The following is a 17,912-nucleotide window of genomic DNA, read 5'->3' on the forward strand; positions in this document are numbered from 1 at the left end:
AACCATTTGTTTCTCAAGTGAACGTTTCTTGATTTAAGTATGTATAGGCTTACATAGTATGCAAGTATTTGAAATATCAATAATAAAAAATTGTTATCCTTGGTCAAAATCAGCATAGATTCCCCAGCAGAAACGTGCATTGCGACACATGCAGACATTTTCACAATTATATTAAAAGATTTTTATCCTTCCTGAAGAGCATGAATTATCCACCAGGGGGGCAGAAGACATTTAAGAAAAGTTAAGGCAGACAACCTAGCAACCACCCAGCACACCCTAACAACTCCATAGCAACACCCACATTGCAGCAGTCCTGTACCAATTTGAAGTTATAATGTGACAGACATTTGATATCTCAAATATCTATTTCTTTTTTAGAAATGTATTGCAAGAACATGCATGTATGATTTATTTTTTGTTTTTCTCATAGCCTATACACTGTAAAAAAAATATTTATATATATATATTTTTTTTTTAAGTTGTAAAGGAAACAGACATTATTGGAGTATGTTTTACAAGAAAATATTATTTCAGTATACTTTCTACTTCAAAATTTCACATATCATTCATTGTTACTTGCCATTTCTTTTTAATAATTATTTTTTTCATATAATATACTGACCAATAATGAATTTGCCAAGCTTAAATTAAATCTGTTGATCGTATAAAACGATCGAGTCTCTTCAGAAAATTTTGCCTAAACCGCTCAATTAATATGGATACTTACGAACTCAACTCTTTATGAACTTTTTGAAGCGTCAACGTGTCAGTTGTGTAGCTGTCAATGGAGGGACAACGAGCTCTGAGATTACATCAAAAACATCTTCGTTTGTGTTCTGAAGATGAACAAAAGTCTTACTTGTTTGGAACAACATGAGTGTGAGTAACTAATGACAGATTTTTTTTGATTTTTTTTTTGTGGTGAGAATTAACCCTTTAAATCTCAAGGTAACACTCCTGTTTGCTACTCGCTTGGACAACAGTGCGAGTCTTTGTGTTGGTGAGTCTGTGAGAGTATCCTGGGTCTGTCCATGACAGCTGAGTATCCGGGGTCTGTGGGGTGGAATGTGACCCTCAGAAGTTACTTTGTTAGCGGAGGGAACAGAGCGGACAAAGCCGTGACCTCCGGGGTCAGCCAGCGCTGGGGGTTCGCTCACTCTCTCTCTCTTTCTGTCGACAATCGGTTGTGAAGAAAACGTTTGACCTGACCAAGATCAGCATGACTGGTTCGGCAGAGATTTGAAACTTTCAATTTAAAAGTCCATCCATGTAATAAAATAATGTAGTTTAGTGTCGGATGATATTTGCATGTATTTTACAATAGTGCAGCACAGTTTGAATAGTAAATTTATTCCTGTGATCAAAGCTGAATTTTCACCATCATCATTAGTCCAGTCTTCAGTGTCACATGATCCTCCAGAAATCATTCTAATGCTGATTTATTAACAATGTTGGAAACGGTTGTGCTGCTGCTTAATATATATATATATATAACCTGTGATACTTTTTTTCAGGATTATTTGATAAATAAAAAGTTTAAAAAAGAACAGCATTTATTTAAAATATAAACCTTTGTTACAATAAACACAACTGTTAAAAAGTTTGGGGTCAGTAATTTAGTAATTTTAAAGAAATTAATACATTTTATTCAACAAGGATGCGTTAAATTGATTTTTTTTCTTCTTAAAGTGGTAGTAGCCTAATTATAAAACAGTGTTAGAAAAAATACATATTTTGAATAAATGTTGTTCTTTTTAACTTTAATCAATTTGACAGTACTAATATATGTTAGGGCAAAAGTCCACCCTTTTAATGTATTTTGAAATAATATAAATTTAATAATATAAATAATAATAATATAAATAATATATTTTTTGTTTAAGTAGCCTATATAGGACAATATTTTATTTATTATTAATTATTGGGTTGTGCCTTTATTCGAGTGGGATGTGCCACAATGTTTAATTTAACATTAAAAATGGGAGGGGGAGTCATAATGCAATTAAAATTTACGAATTAACCTTAATTTTTAATTGTATATATAGCCTACATAGGAGAATTGTATTTTAATTAATTAGTTTATTGTTTTTATGAATTTTAAATAGATCAGATTAAAAATAGCAACTGCAATTGAACTTAAGTTTCTAGTAGATTTTTTGTATTTCTTTCGTTTGACTTGTGATGATGAAGTGCAGCAGTGAGTGAGTCCACACACACACACACACACACACACATCCAGACCTGGTTAACATCCGGGTTTCCCGCTGGCACCGCTGCTCTGGCTCTCAGGAGCCATTTTGGACGCTGTTCAGCTTTTCGGATGTCAGTCCCTCCTGCCCCCTCCAACTGCCCCGGCCGAGGGGGAGAAACACATGAGCTCGTGCACACAAGGGGGCTTCGCTTCTACTCCAAGCGTCCGCCAAACCCACGCTCCACCACGAGCTCCTCCATGCTGGACCGGGCAGGATGAACTGCTGGATGCTTGTGGCATCAGGGACTTTATTTCCGATCAGCTCGCTTCTGAGGGATACATTGTGTTGTGAATGAGAGCTCGTGTTGTTATTGTAGCGTTGAAGAAACACGCGCAGGCCCTCGGCTCCTTCGCGTTCATGTGTTTTATTTCATTTTTAAATGCTTTCACGGCATAAAGGACAACATTTAGCGCCAGGATACTCGAAGGAAGGAATATGTTTGTTTCCTGGCTGACTTTTGCACTCATCTGGTGCACAGGTAAGGCGTTCGTTTACAGAGATTTTGTTTATCTTCAATTAAAACGATACTATTTGTTTGGCTTTGTTACTAAACCTAGTCAGCTGCCTATCTAGACAGCGTTCTAGCTCACACGTGAAGCCCAATAATGCTATCTAGGTAGACAGCGTAATAGGTTTTGAAACACGGCCAGTAACGTTATTACCAAACCATTCCAGCGAGTGTTTGGGTTCAATGTATGTAACATTAATTTGTTGTTCACTCCAGTGGGTATATTTCTTAAGTTGTGGTTCTTCAGGTAGCTCGACCTGGCTTTTTTAACGTTTCTCGTGCGAGATTTCTAGGGTTTTAAAGACTCAATGGGCACAAAGTAAAAAAACAGCTGGTGGCGTGTTGAAACAATCGCTCTCCACAAAACATTTAGCAGATTCACCTCATGTTTTCATGTAACATTTGTTTTCCCAACTTGGTTTGTTTTCAGGGCAGGTTTATAAGACATTTTCGATTTAAAATAATAAACATCTATAATTTCTTGGCTGGGATTGTTGCTTTTCTACATTGTGTTCAGTTCTTTATAATGTGGACAAACACAATATTTGTATTAGCCTATATTTAAAGCCTTTTTTATTTATTTAATTAATTTATTATTATTATAGTCATGAGCTGCCAAGTGTTTGTTCAAAACTGCAATGCACTTTAACAGAAATTAACCTAAATTAGTTAAATATAAAAAATAATAACAAAAACACTAAAGCACCCGGTTCAGTGTAGGTGCTGTCAAAAAAGAACGAACGAAGTTAATTTTAAATAATAATAGATTAAATTGTGTTAAAAGGATAAAGGCAAATAAAAACTTGTTTAATGGTTATAGGTTGAGCATTGGGTTTAATGGTGTCAAAGACAGAAAACAAATACAAATGTTATCAATAATAATGAATCCATGTATCTTTCGTTCAATTGTGTTAAAAAAGCCAAATAAAGAGTAAATAATAATAACAGGCTGAGGTGGTGAAGTGACATAAAAAACAAACACATAAATAAAAGTTAGGTTTAATATATTCATATATATTAGAGAAAGAGAAAGCAAGGGAGAGAGAGATGAATATATAAGATGAATATTTGTCCTTTTATGTAGCCACTTTTGATTTCCCTTTTAGTCCAGTCTGTTTGTTTGACCAGCAGACAAAGTGTTCTGCTTTGTCCAGTTATTGATGCTGATGTATTGATTTTGATCATTGTTTTAAGGAACAGTGAGGATATCTTATCCTTAAAGCTGATTTGTAGGAGTCCCTTACAGGTCGCTGTGAGGAGGAAACCCCCTCAAAACAAAAGAGTCTTTGATACACCCCTCTAGATCAGTGTGTGTGGGTGTGTGTGTGTGTGTGTGTGTGTCAGCTGCATGGTGGTGACAGGGGGAAGAAAGGTAAAATCTGGGCGCTTCAGCGTGAAAGCGCACCACAGGAGATCTTCGAAATACACTTACTCTGCTTGTGTGTGAATGAGGAAATTGGAGTGCTGTGGGTTTTAAGCCGGGGGCTGCTGATGTAATTCACTCTTATCATGTGACACCCAGTATCAGTGACAAAGAAGCTATAGATTAAACATGTGCCGATCTATCGGCAGGAATTAGCCATTAAAAGCATGATGAACATCAACTTAAAACATGAACCCTGGTGCTAAAGCTTTTGTATCCCTTATTTCTGTTGATTCTGTGTGCTTAAGTGAGTAGGTGGGGTCACATTTGCAGGGGGGATGGGTGGCCAGCAGCTATACGTCGAATTTAAAGGGCCAGGCTTTGTTTTTATTTATTTTTTTAAAGCATGCAATGAGCATAAACCTCCTTGTCGGTGTAGCCCATCCAACATTATGTCATAATCTGTATTTTCCCCCCATTTAAATCTGACTTCAGGAGGTCTTTCTCCTAGTCTGTTGTGTGGCTTTTATGCTATGTAAACATCTCACAATCCATAACCCAGTTCTTTGTGCAAATATGTGCGGTGATGCATGCCGTCGGTTATATGAAGAAGTGCCTTCTGACAGCTAATCCGACATCTGGATTTGATTTGATGGTTTTCTTAAAGACCATAGAAACTCAATTCACGGGTCTTAAATCATCAACCCCTGAAGCATGTGGTTTGTGGCTGTGTGTTTTGGTACTGAGGTTTGATGGCTAGTTGAACACACACTGGGGTTTCAGATGAAGTGTTTTTAAGTGTTCAAATGTCTCATTAGGTTTTGATTGACAGGTAAATGTTGCTTTTATCTATTGAACTACTTTGCAACTATGAAAGCCAATATTTTATATATAATATATAATTCAGTTCAGTTATTTGTTGACTAATACATAGATAGATGCAGCCACACTTCTAATGGCTCTAGATTCTCCCTCAGAATTAATCTAATGTTAATAAAGATAGCAAAAGCAGAACATTTGTCTTTTGTTGCAAATCATTTGCAACGCATCATTTGTGTTTGCATACACTATGGTTTTATATTTTGTTTTCTAATACACTAGTGTATTGTAACTACTGTGCAATGCATTATTTTTCTTAATAGCACTGCATTGATTATGTTTTTTTTTTTTAGCTCAACCCGGAAGTTAGCATCACCCTTTTTCACTCAACAAAACCCCAATAAGGTTTTTCATTGGTTTTTGGATTGTTGCAGAAAAAAAGATCTGTGACCAACAAAAAGTTTATAATTCTTCCACGTTTTGTTCATGTTGAGATTCATTGATGAACTTTTATGAATTGTGAAGCCTAAATACAATCGCTAGAAGTAGTTAAATGTAGGCTCTAAATGAACTACACAAGTCACATGACTTCAGAGTCACCACCAATAAGCGTCCTACAACTCTTTCAATCTTTATTTAAAGAAACAAACAAAAACATTGATTTCCTCTGAAAGTTTGAGTTAGAAGAGTTTGCAAGAGCGTGATTTATATAAAACAACAAGGCTATGAAAGCGAGTAAGTAGATGAGTTTACCTATTAGGCTGATGATGTAACATCCCTGACAACCTATATGTCTCATTTAGACACTTGTTAGCAACCGCCTATTACAAGACAAGTAAAAGCTTTTTAAAAAAAATCACAAGGGGGTATTACTGATGTATTTTACGTCATAGAATAAAATGTGCAAATATTTTAAAGCATGTGTACACTACAGACCTTATTTCCGGCATTTAACCAAAAACTCATTGGCTGTGTCCGAAATCGCTCACTATACCCTTAAATACAACACTATTTGAGGGGAAAACGATTTGTAGTGGTGTCCGAAACCATAGTGGAAATTATCAAGTACACTCATTTAATCCCACAATGCACCGTGATAACGAGTGTACAACTGATGTACTCTCAACGGCTAGAGAATACCCATAATGCACTGCGAGAGTCGCAAGTCAAATTAATTCCCGCTCATGAAGATGCCGGCCCCAGCTGAATCATCCATCCATTTTCCAAACACAGCCGTTGACTTCAGGACGATGGAATCGGAAGTGCAACTGATTTCTGGGTTCTGGCCTAGAAAATGTCCCTGGCAAATGTATTAATGATTGAGAAATAATTGCATGTATTAATATCTCTGTGTCTGTCTTTCTCTATCAGGAGCCAGTCATGCGGAGGTGGCGACCAGAGAGTGCGTCTACTACAATGATAACTGGCGAACAGAGAAAACCAATCAGAGTGGCTTTGAGAGGTGTGAGGGGGAGAAGGACAAGAGACTGCACTGTTACGCCTCCTGGCTGAACTCCACCGGGACCATCCGCCTGGTCAAAAAAGGCTGCTGGCTTGACGACTTCAACTGTTACGACAGGTCTCATCAAAACCACCTTTATATAATGTCTCTGTTTGACTCTGTTTGATTTTTTTTTACCCCCACTGATATGATCCGGGAGTTGCTGCCAAACAAATGTTTTCATCACAATCTTTTGCTTCTAGTTTTAAAATCCAAAGTCACTTTACATCACATGCTTCATTGGCTGTATTAGATAGAAGCTATTTAAACGTACACTATAGTTCAAAAGTTTGGGGTCGGTAATATTTTTTAAAATGTTTTTGAGCATAAGTTTCTTATGCTCACCAAGGCTGCATTTATGTGGTAAAAAGTACAGTAAAAGCATTAATATATTAAAAGCATATTATTATAATTTTATATATTATAAAATATAACTGTTTTCTATTTTATAACTGTCTACATTTGGATATATTTTAAAAATGTAATTTATTCCAGTGATCAAAGCTGAATTTTCAGCATCCTTACTCCAGTTTTCAGTGTCACATGATCTTTCAGAAATCATTCTAATATGATGATTTGCTGCTCAAGAAACACTTCTGATTATTATCCATTTTGTGCTGCTGCTTCATATTTCTTTGGAAAGCGTAATGCATATTTTTTTTTTCAAAATGCTTTTAATAGATCCTTTGAAAAAACAGCATTTATTTGCATCCTTTGCAATAAAGTTGGATGCATCCTTGCTGAACTAAGTGAACTAAGTGTGCAGATGTAGGGGACATTAGACAGTGATCAATGAGAACTGGAAATGTGAACTTTTGGGAAAAGCCGAAACAATGTTTTTTTGCAGATGTGCTTGCTGGTTTTCTTGCAGACATCAAAGACCCTGTTTACAGCTTTTATTAAGATGCGTTTCAGTCGATTGGATCACAAGTAGACGAGGGAGACTATTCCCGTTTACACCTGGTGTTTTATTCCGTCTTTTTTGTCCACTTTCAACCACTTCTGTTCTGATTTTTTCAAGGGGAGGGTCTATGGACGGGTAAATGTATGTTTTTTTTTTTTCAGATTTTGATCTAGGGGACAAAATAAGCTCACACAATTTACACATGAAGATGACAGAGAAACACACAGAGAGCATCAGCTTTAGTTTCTGCTCTGGCAGCCGCAAGAGTGTGTGTTAGAAATCAGGAATGGTGAGAGAGAATTGTGCTTGATACGTTTTTGTTTTCAAACCAGTAGGCGGATAGCCGTCTTTTGCGGCTGTTCAAACACATTCGATCACGTGAGCGTTTACACGACAAAAGCAGTCCGGTTGAATGTGTTTTCAACTACCTCTCGAAGTGGACAAACTCAAAACATTTTAGACCCCGTTTACACCTGTATTTAATGTCGTCCACTTGTGATCCAAAATGTATCTTAATCTAAATGTAGTAACTTTGGCCCTGTTTACATTCTATAATTTAGCAATGTCTTTCTACCACATAGCAGTCTTAAAGGGGTCATCGGATGCCCATTTTCCACAAGTTGGTATGATTCTTTAGGGTCCTCGTGTAAAGTTTGTAACATACTTTGGTTTAAATTCCTCATTGGTTGTGTAAAACAACCCTTTTCACCTCCTCAAAAACAGCTCTGTATACAGCATACAAATGGCTGAGGGCGAAATATGCTAATACGAGACAGTTCGTCAGTGGTTGTGGGCGGAGCATGAGCAATTACATTATATTGCTCAGAAAATCCAAACGGCTTGATTATTGTGAGTGTTTAGGCTTTTTCAGGATCAAAAAAAAGGGAATGGATTTTTTTCATTTTATGGTGGTTGTGTCCACACACTGCAAAGACACATGCAAACACCATATAAAAGTGAATTTTGTATCCGATGACCGCTTTAAATTAAAAAACAAAAATCAGTGCAATGTTACAGCAACAACTAATTTTCAGTTCATCCCTTCACTGTTTCTCTGTGTGAGCAGACAGGAGTGTGTGGCCACAGAAGAGAGTCCGCAGGTGTTTTTCTGCTGCTGTGAGGGAAACTATTGCAATGAGAAGTTCACACACCTGCCAGAAGCCATCGCCCCTGCAGGTAAAGCAGACTTCACGTGTCTCCTTCAGGCTCCTCTGCCCAACAATATCTGTGGATGGTACTTTTATTGCTATTTGGACTGCAGAAGATAGTCATGATTGTCAATGTTTGGTGTAGAAAACAACCTGTTTGTCATGTTTTTACCATGCTTAAAGGGTTAGTACACACAGAAACGAAAATTGAATTAATTACTCACCCTCATGTCGTTCCAAACCCGTCAGACTTTCGTTCATCTTTGAAACACACATGAAGATCTTTTTAATAAAATCTATGAGATTTTTGTCTCTCCATTGAAAGTCTATTCACCCAAAACCCTGACACTTCGAAACGTTCATAAAGAGATCATAAAATAAATCCATATGAATTCAGCGTTTAATCCAAGTCTTCTGAAGAGATACAATCGCTTTATATATGATGAACAGATTGAATTTAGGCTTTTATTCACATATATCTGCGGACATAAACAGAAACTCAAGTGTACTTGCTTGACTCACAAGAACAAACTCATTTGTTCCTCCTTCCGTGACATCACAGAATATGATGGATTAATATTAATATAAAGTTGATGTGCGGCCATAGCTGTGCGATTTTTATTTTATTATTACTTTTTTTTTATTTTTTTATAATGGCTTCAAACATTTTTTTTAATAATTAGCATTTAATTTTACACACGAATATATTCCTAGTCTGCTATTGCTGCTGAGCTGATTTTATGTTGTGTGTTTTCTTCTAGTAAAAATCCAGCCTCCAGACCCGGGCCAGTCTCTCCTGGGCGTGCTGGTTTATTCCCTTCTTCCGCTGGCCATTCTCTCTCTGGTCCTGGTGCTCGCCTGCTGGACGTACCACCAACGGAAACCACCCTACAGACACGTCGACATCGGCCAGGTCTGACAATTATGTGTGTCTTGGGGCGTTTTCAGACCTGTTGATCGTTTGCTTTGTACCGAAAACCGGGACTTCATTTGTTACAATGTTGCATTTTCTTCTTGTTTCGATGCATACCAAAATGTGTTTATGCAAGTCACATGCGAGTTCAACTGTCCTTTTATTGGTCAGAGTTTCCTCTGTCATCCATCAAAATGGATTGACAAGTTTGCTCCACCAGCATATTGTGGCTTTATCTGTTGCTGTCGTGGCACATGCAGACACTATACGAACGGTGTCGTCATTCCCGCTCTAACTGATAAATAATACATAATGCAGTTAGAGCAGGAATCAAGGCATCGTCGGGACAGCGTTCTTGCAATGAACGGAGAAGAGCAATTACACAACATTTTAAGATGAAGAGACACTCTTTGGTATTCAACTGCAATAACTAATATGCTCACTCACAGAGTCAGACACTGCTGCTTTTGATATTACACATTTCCCGTTATGAATTCTGATACCACTTGGTTCATTGGTCTGTTGGGTTGGATTGCTTTCTCACCTCCACAGAACCGCTCTATATTTTGTTTTTAATCAGGCCGAGACCACCTCGTTCAGGCGATCTCGGATTGATTGTTTTGGTGCTGATCCGAGCATGTTTGCCGTGTTCATATATGCCTAAAAGAATTTAACTAAAGCAGAAAAAAATGCTCCAAACGAATCAGATTTGAAAACACCCTTGAATAAAAATGTGCGCTCCATATACACTACCATTCTTTTTTTATTTTTAAAGAAGTTACGTTTTATTCAGCAATAATGCATTAATTTGATCAAAAGTGACAGTTATAATGTTACAAAAGATTTCCATTTCAAATAAATACTGTCCTATTGAACTTTCTATTCACCAAAGGATCTGCAAAGATTTGTATTACGGTTTATTTGTATTACAAAAATATGAAACGGTACAGCTGTTCTTAACATAATAAGATATTAAAAATAAATGTTTCTTAAGCAGCAAATCAGTATAATAGAATGATTTCTGAAGGACCATGTGACACTGAAGACTGGAGTAATGATGCTGAAAACACACATGAATAAATTACATTTGAAAATATATTAAAATAGAAAATGGCTGTTTTAAGTTGTCATATTTCACAATAATACTGTTATACTCTATTTGTGAGCAAAAGAGACTTCTTTCGAAATGTATTTCATACTAAATGTATTTTCTTTGATTATACAGCTGCACTTATATGTGCTTTTAAATGAGTATTAATTTTGATTTGTCTTGATTAGGATGCTGGTCTTCCTCCACCGTCTCCTCTGGTTGGACTGAAGCCTCTGCAGTTGCTGGAGTTGAAGGCTAGGGGGCGCTTTGGCTGTGTGTGGAAAGCCCAGTTACTGAGTGAATATGTGGCGGTGAAAATATTTCCCATCCAGGTACATATTCCACTCATGCACCTTGAAAAGAGGATTGCTTGTTTTGGTTTTCTCAAATTAGTTCGTGTGTGTGTGTGTATATAATGCTTGATTCTGAAACAATGTGTATATTAACAGGACAAGCAGTCATGGCAGAACGAAAGAGACATTTACCTCACAGAGGGTTTTAAACATGAGAATATTCTACACTACATCTCAGCAGAAAAACGAGGCACCAACCTGCAGATGGAGTTGTGGCTGGTCACAGAATTCCACGAAAGGGTCAGTGTGTGTTTTATTTTTTTTCAATTGTCCCTATAACACACAACCTCATTTTGGGTTCAAATGGACCAAATGATGTTTTAAAGATGCACCAAATAAAAATTGTTAAAAAACTGTTAAACTGTTGTATCTTATGATATGCATAGAAGCAATCATAATGTCATAAAAATGTCAAAATCTTTATTCACTGCAGGGCTCGCTAACAGATTACCTGAAGGGGAACCCAGTGAGCTGGCCTCAGTTGTGCCATATTTCCGCAAGTATGTCCCGTGGCCTGGCGTACCTTCATGAAGACCTTCCTTACCGTGCAGAGGGACCTAAACCAGCAATTGCACACAGGTACACACACCTGATCTTGCAGCATTTGATGTGTTCTTTTAAAAGAGTTTTTAATATTATGCTCCTGCTGTCACTGTAGGCATTTGGTGATTTGATGTTTGTTTTGCAGAGATTTCAAGAGTAAGAATGTCCTGCTCAAGATGGATTTAAGTGCAGTGATTGCAGACTTTGGGTTAGCGGTCCGCTTTGAGCCTGGGAAACCGCCTGGAGATACACACGGTCAGGTGAGGATCTGAGTGCAAACAGATGAAGCAAGCCTTTGACTACATTTCACTTCATATATCCACATAAAATATCGGAATTCAATCTGAAGTAAAAAAAAAAAAAAAAAACATTCTGCAGCAATATACACAACCAGTTTGGGGTCGATAAGATTTTCTTTTTTCCTTACCAAGGCTGCGTTTATTTGTAAAAAAAAAAAAAACACAATAAAATCAATAATATACTCAAATATTATTACAATTTTAAATAACTGTTTTGTATTTGAATAAGTTTTAAAATGTAATTTATTCCTGTGATGCAAAGCTAAATTTTCAGCATCATAACTCCAGTCTTCAGTGTCACATGATCCTTCAGAAATCATTCTAATATACTGATTTGCTGCTGAAGAAAAATGTCTTATTATCAATATTAAAAATAGTTGTGCTGCTTTATATGTTTGTGGAAACTGTGATGCATTCTTTAATGAACAGAAAGTTCAAAAGAGCAGTATTAATTTGAAATAGGATTTCAATTTGAATTTTGAAATTTTAACTTCATCATTGTCTTAACTGTGATTTCTGATACGTTTAATGCATCCTTGCTGAATAAGTTATTTATTTAAATAAAATAAAAAAATCAATTACTCCAAACTTTTAAAAGGTTTGTGTAAAATTGTATATCAATATTAATTGTTGGTGTTCAGGTGCATCAATTAAAAATAAAAACAAAATCTGCTCACCTAGTTAAAAACTATAAATGCAAATTCAAAGAAACGGTAGTCTAATCCATCTTATACTTGAAATTTTCTGTTGTGTTCTGAAAATATTGCTGCTCTTATGATAAAGTGCTTGTGAGGTTTCTCTTCGTCTTGGAATAAAAGCATCAGCTAAATAAATAAATGTAAGAAACATTAAGTTTTCAGTCCGAGATCAAATCGATTTTACAGAAGGATTATAAAAATGAAAAAGCTTAATAAAAATAAAATGCAAATGTGTCAGTCCCAACACATCTTCATTACTTCATATAAATAATGTTTAAAAAATCTGGAGCAATATATATATATATAATTACATAATTTTTCATTTAGCCAATTCTAAGTTAAAATAAGTACAAATTTGAATCATAGGTTGCCAAGTTGTCCCCAAACTCCACTGGAATGACAGAGAACCTGTCTAACATGTTTGTGTTTTCTGTATCCGTCACAGGTGGGAACGCGCCGTTACATGGCTCCAGAAGTGCTGGAGGGAGCCATTAATTTCCAAAGGGACGCCTTCCTAAGGATCGACATGTACGCTCTAGGACTGGTGCTCTGGGAACTGGTGTCTCGCTGCACCGCCTCTGATGGTGAGTCCACACACATATCAGGATCTCCGGCTCTGTGTGTGCAGTCAATGAGTTGTTTCTGGAATTTATGCATGTTTATATTAATCTAATTACTTGAGGAGGAGAATACTAAACCATAATGAGTGTATAGTATAATATATATATATTATACTGAGAGAGAGACTAATCAGCGCTCAAGCTCACACATAAAGCTTGCTGCAAAGCACCAACAAAAGTAATGATTATGAATGTGTCAGGAGAAAAATGGCAAGGAGATATTTTAATTATTTATTAATAAACTAGTGTTTGAGTCAGTGTCTGCTGCCATCTCCTCCGCTTTCATACGGCTTACATAATCAGAAAGTATTTCTATTTTAGTTGAATTGGTTAGTTTAAAAGCAGACATTTCAAGCTTTCTATAGATATATTTCTCATGTCTGTGAAGCAAGTATCCTGAGTTTTAGTTCATTTTTGGGGTGCGCTCCAGTTCACGGAGACGAAGGCGACAGAAAGCACATCCTGTTTGCTTTCTTTATTTTACAAAGGCACATAATTTTCTCAAAATGATGAGTTTACACAAATAAAAGTAGACCCTCTACAGTTTCAAATGATGTATTACTCTTGTATGACTAAAAATGTCACAGTATTTTATGGATTTTTTTCATTGTATGGTGGTTGTGTCCACACACTGCAAAGACACATTTATATGCAAACAAATTTTGCATCTCATGACCCCTTTAAGTTTACTTACACACTCTACACAAATGCTTGGATATGTGCTTTAATAATAGCGCATTTATCTAGGTTAACATTAGAGCGAGCTAGCAACTTTTTTTTTTATTACCGGCTAGTAAAATTTTGGTTGTCTAAGCCTCTTCTAGTCGACTAATGTTTAGTCAACTATTAGGGGTTGCCCTGATATTGTGTGTGCTGCAGCTAATGCTGTTGCTGTCTCACTCAGGTCCTGTAGGCGAGTACCAGCTGCCCTTTGAGGAAGAGGTGGGCCAGCACCCTTCACTGGAGGACCTTCAAGAAGCGGTGGTCCACAAGAAGATACGGCCCACCTTTAAAGACTGCTGGATTAAACATCCGGTTAGAAAATACATTTGAATAGGAATTAGGGCTGCACTGTTAATCCAAATAAAACCAAAATCACGATGTGTGCTGTATTGTCACCGTGTTCCTTTACACGCGAGCAGTTCCTGATCTGCTTGTTTTCAGCGTCTGAGAGCGACTCTGTTCACAGTAAATGCTGATCCACATAAACTGCATCTCTGCATCTGCTCTGAGTTTGGGGCTCTTGCAGCGTACATTTGGGACGCAACATGCTCCAATCATCTTCACAAAATTGGAATGAGAAGCACTTTTCAACAAACATTTTTCTTTTTCTTTTTTTTATTTAGTAACTATTTTAATATTTTTGAGTAATAATAATAAAAACTTTTATTATTATTATTATTTTGTAGCTGTCAGCTGCCAGTTTTGCAAACTGGTAAATGACCATTAGATTTTGGCCAAATTGTGCAGCCCAACAAACAGGCATTTCTTATTTTAGTTTTCTTTTAGTAATTTAGAATTTTTAATTAGTAGTAGCGATAATAATAATCATAATTATTATTTTGTAGCCATAGTAATATACATTTACAAATTTTTGGACAAATTGTGCAGCCCAACAAACAACTATTTTTTGTTTTGTTTTCATTTAGTAATTGTTTACAATTTTACATAGTATTAATAATAATAATTGTTATTATTTTGTAGCCATAGAGATATATTCACAAAACAAAAAGCATTTTGTTTTGTTTTAATTTAGTAATTTTTATCACATATTTTATTCACAACACAGCAAACCCGGATTTTTTATTGCAATTTAAATCAGAAATCCCCCTCCCTTAGGCCTAAAAATCAAATCAAAATCAAATATTCTAAATAATCAGGTTTTATTTTGACGTCTTTCTCACCACCAGGGTTTGGGCCAGTTATGCGAGACCATCGAGGAGTGCTGGGACCACGATGCTGAGGCTCGACTCTCTGCGGGCTGTGTGGAGGAACGCATCTCCGCTGCCTCCAAGATGCCCAACACCATCAACACGTCTACCTCAGAGTGCCTGGTCTCCATGGTCACATCTGACAGCGACACGGACCTTCCTCCCAAAGAGTCCAGTACCTGAACCTGAACGCTGCGGCGTAATCAACCTCTCCAGTAATGTGAACTTTGCTGCTAATTTGATCTCTTGATCGTCATGTATTTAATTTTTTCGCGTCGTTGGATCGGTTTCACCAGCACATTCATCTACTGAATTCTTCCTCTCGGAAGGCAGACACGAAAAAAACCTCAAACGTGAGAAGACTGAACTCTCAGAGGGCATTCAGGGGATTGTTTCAGACTGCTGGGATATGAGCACACGTTACCTCATCAGTTTTAATGCCATTTTTATGTTGTTTTTTTGCCTTTACTCCATGAATACCTCCATCCGAACGCTCTACCCCGGTTTTATCGAGACTACGCGACGATCTGATGACTGTTACACTAAAGCAACCTTCCCAAGAGCACACAAGGTCCTCTTTGTTCTCAGTGAATTTTAGCATTGTTTTATTGCTGTTTACCTGTACCCTTTCTTCCCTGAAATGTCTCGTGGGATGTTGTTTTTCTTATATGCGTTTTTGACGGCAGTGGTCTGGAACACTGGAAGCTGAAGGCAGCAGGACTGTTATGATTTGAGTTGCCTTTCGGAGCGTCGGGATTGATTTTAATGTAGCATCCGCTTGTCGTTGAAGTATCTGAAGTATCAGAAGTGCCATCAGTAGAGCATTCCGAGGGGCGTGTTTTAGCGTTCGTTGTTTCTGCGTGACAAGAGCTGCGGTTGAAATTTTTTTTTTTGCGCTGTGGCCGCACAAAGACCAGCGCTGCGTTACAGGTTTGATTTTCAATCGGTGTAAATGTATCGGTGCATCAGGAAAGTGTGTAATGTTTTTCCACTACACTACTCAGGTAAACTCTGTGCACATGATTGTGTGACCGCTCACTCTTACAGCAATAGTTCTCAGCAGTATGGTGAATCTCACTAAGAAAAACCTGGGTCATAAATCATCTTCAAATCAAAATGGAAAAAATATTGAATTCTACAGTTAGGAAAATTTGTGCTCCAAGAAAGTAAAGCTTATTTTTAGGGCCAAGAGTGCCATTATTTCCATAACCGTTAAACACATTTGGTCACAATATAAAAAAATTCATAATGGTCCTAGAATAGGATTACTTTTCTTTAATTTAGCAGAAAATAAAGCAAATTTTGGGCTTTTGCAGCATACATTTTATAACCATAATTAAGCAATAGTTTTGTCCGCCAAGTTATCATTACCGTAATAAAAAAAACCACTGTCCCGCAGTAAAGAAATAATTAAAAAAGATTTGTTCTATTGATGTGAAGCACAACAAAAATTACCTTAAATACATTTACAATCATATTTTACTATTTAAATGTTTTTTTTTTCTCGAATCGTAGTAATTAATGTTTTTTGTATTACTCAAATGAGAACAAAATGTGCTGAACTATTATGAAAATAATGTCAAAATCCAAAAAACATAATGGTGCTAAGGTAGGTTTCATTCTCTTTATGGAACATTACATTTTGCAGAAAATAATGCTCTTTTTTTTAGGCCGTTTCAGCATTTATTTTATAACAATTCAGCAACAATTTCTCCCCCAAATTATCATTATCATTAAAGCACAGATTTTTGCTCTGATGTAATGAGAATAAAATGTGCTAAACTGTCTTTAAAATAATGTCACCATATTAAAAAACCATAAAGGTCCAAAAGTAGACTTTATTCACTTAATGCCACGTTTAGTTTCTTATTTTTTCTGTTGATTTTTGAGGTGAAAAATGACCTGGACATTTCTTAAATCACGATCATCTCAGCAGTGGTGATTTCTCAGAGCTGGCCTGTTTCACGCAATAACTTCAGCAGTGAAGAAGACTGAATGTCTCTAGTGCTGGAATCTGCTCTGTCAAACTGTTCAATCAACTCATGGACTCCCAGTGTTGTTCAGAAACGGGCAGCTTTTATCCGACTCATTCAGCGTAACACTAAAACCATCACTGAATATCCACCTTCATACGCTCAGTGATTAGATATACCTCAGAAATTGTGAGTTTTTTTATATACAGTATATATATATATATATATAAAAAAGTATTTTATTCTGTTTTGTGGTAGCAATATAATTTAATATACAGCTGCTTTTTCTGTGATTTAAATGATATTATTTTGTTTTTAATCAATTATTTTTAACAGAAGGTGCTCTGAATTTGATCGCCAGGTGCTCGGTGCATTTCACAAAGTTTTTCTTCTTTTTTTTGAGTCAGCATCCGCAGGTGAAATGGCTTCTGTGGTTCAGAATAACTGTTCTCTGAGGAAATGCAAACCTTTCACAGTTGTATTTTTTGTTTGTTTGTTTGTGTGGTACATGTATCTTCTTCCTTCGTCTCCACCTTAACAATTGTATTAAGTTGGATTTGTCTATTATCAAATCAGGGATTTGAAATATAATTAAAGTATTGCAGTGCAAGTTGTGCAAATTTTAGTTTAAGCCAAACTTTGTATCCTATATCAGGTGTTGATGTGTGATGTACATAATGATATTAGATCCGCTAACTGATGTAGTTGAAGCATCTTTTACTCTTGTTATATTTCTCTACGTTTCACACAAACTGAAGAAGTGTTCATACATTAGGACTACCTGAGTACAGATTTCCCATGATCCTTTGCCGGCCTGATGTGGGCTGGTTCTCATTAAGGAGATGATGGAGGTCTGTTGATGTGTTTTTTTAATTATTTTTACTGCTGCTAATGTAGTAAATGTGTTGTGTTGCCCCTGTTTGGGTCATTTCAGATTCTGCTGCCATGTTCAGTATTTTGTTGAATTAAACCTACCCATGTTTCTCACTTAAACATA

General features: G+C 36.5%; 1 protein-coding gene across 1 annotated transcript; it reads left to right on the forward strand.

Moving 5' to 3' along the window:
• The first annotated feature begins 2,246 nt into the window (after nucleotides 1-2,246).
• acvr2bb (activin A receptor type 2Bb) lies at nucleotides 2,247-17,912 on the forward strand. The gene is made up of 11 exons (XM_077222158.1): nucleotides 2,247-2,730; nucleotides 6,314-6,521; nucleotides 8,414-8,523; nucleotides 9,257-9,408; nucleotides 10,687-10,830; nucleotides 10,948-11,091; nucleotides 11,285-11,430; nucleotides 11,540-11,654; nucleotides 12,837-12,975; nucleotides 13,916-14,046; nucleotides 14,922-17,912. Exons 1-11 carry the CDS (start codon nucleotides 2,688-2,690, stop codon nucleotides 15,123-15,125), a joined length of 1,536 nt encoding a protein of 511 aa, XP_077078273.1. The 5' UTR covers nucleotides 2,247-2,687; the 3' UTR covers nucleotides 15,126-17,912.

This window comes from Siphateles boraxobius, unplaced genomic scaffold, assembly GCF_051911475.1.
Source record: "Siphateles boraxobius isolate OS27281-9 unplaced genomic scaffold, OSU_SipBor_1 86, whole genome shotgun sequence".
Classification (NCBI taxonomy): domain Eukaryota; kingdom Metazoa; phylum Chordata; class Actinopteri; order Cypriniformes; family Leuciscidae; genus Siphateles; species Siphateles boraxobius.

Excerpts from the sequence above, each read along its gene's own strand:
- acvr2bb (XM_077222158.1), top strand. The coding sequence starts at position 2,688 with ATGTTTGTTTCCTGGCTGACTTTTGCACTCATCTGGTGCACAG. Across the intron at positions 11,092-11,284 it reads TCACAGAATTCCACGAAAGG|GGCTCGCTAACAGATTACCT; the intron begins GTCAGTGTGTGT and ends TATTCACTGCAG. Across the intron at positions 14,047-14,921 it reads ACTGCTGGATTAAACATCCG|GGTTTGGGCCAGTTATGCGA; the intron begins GTTAGAAAATAC and ends TCTCACCACCAG.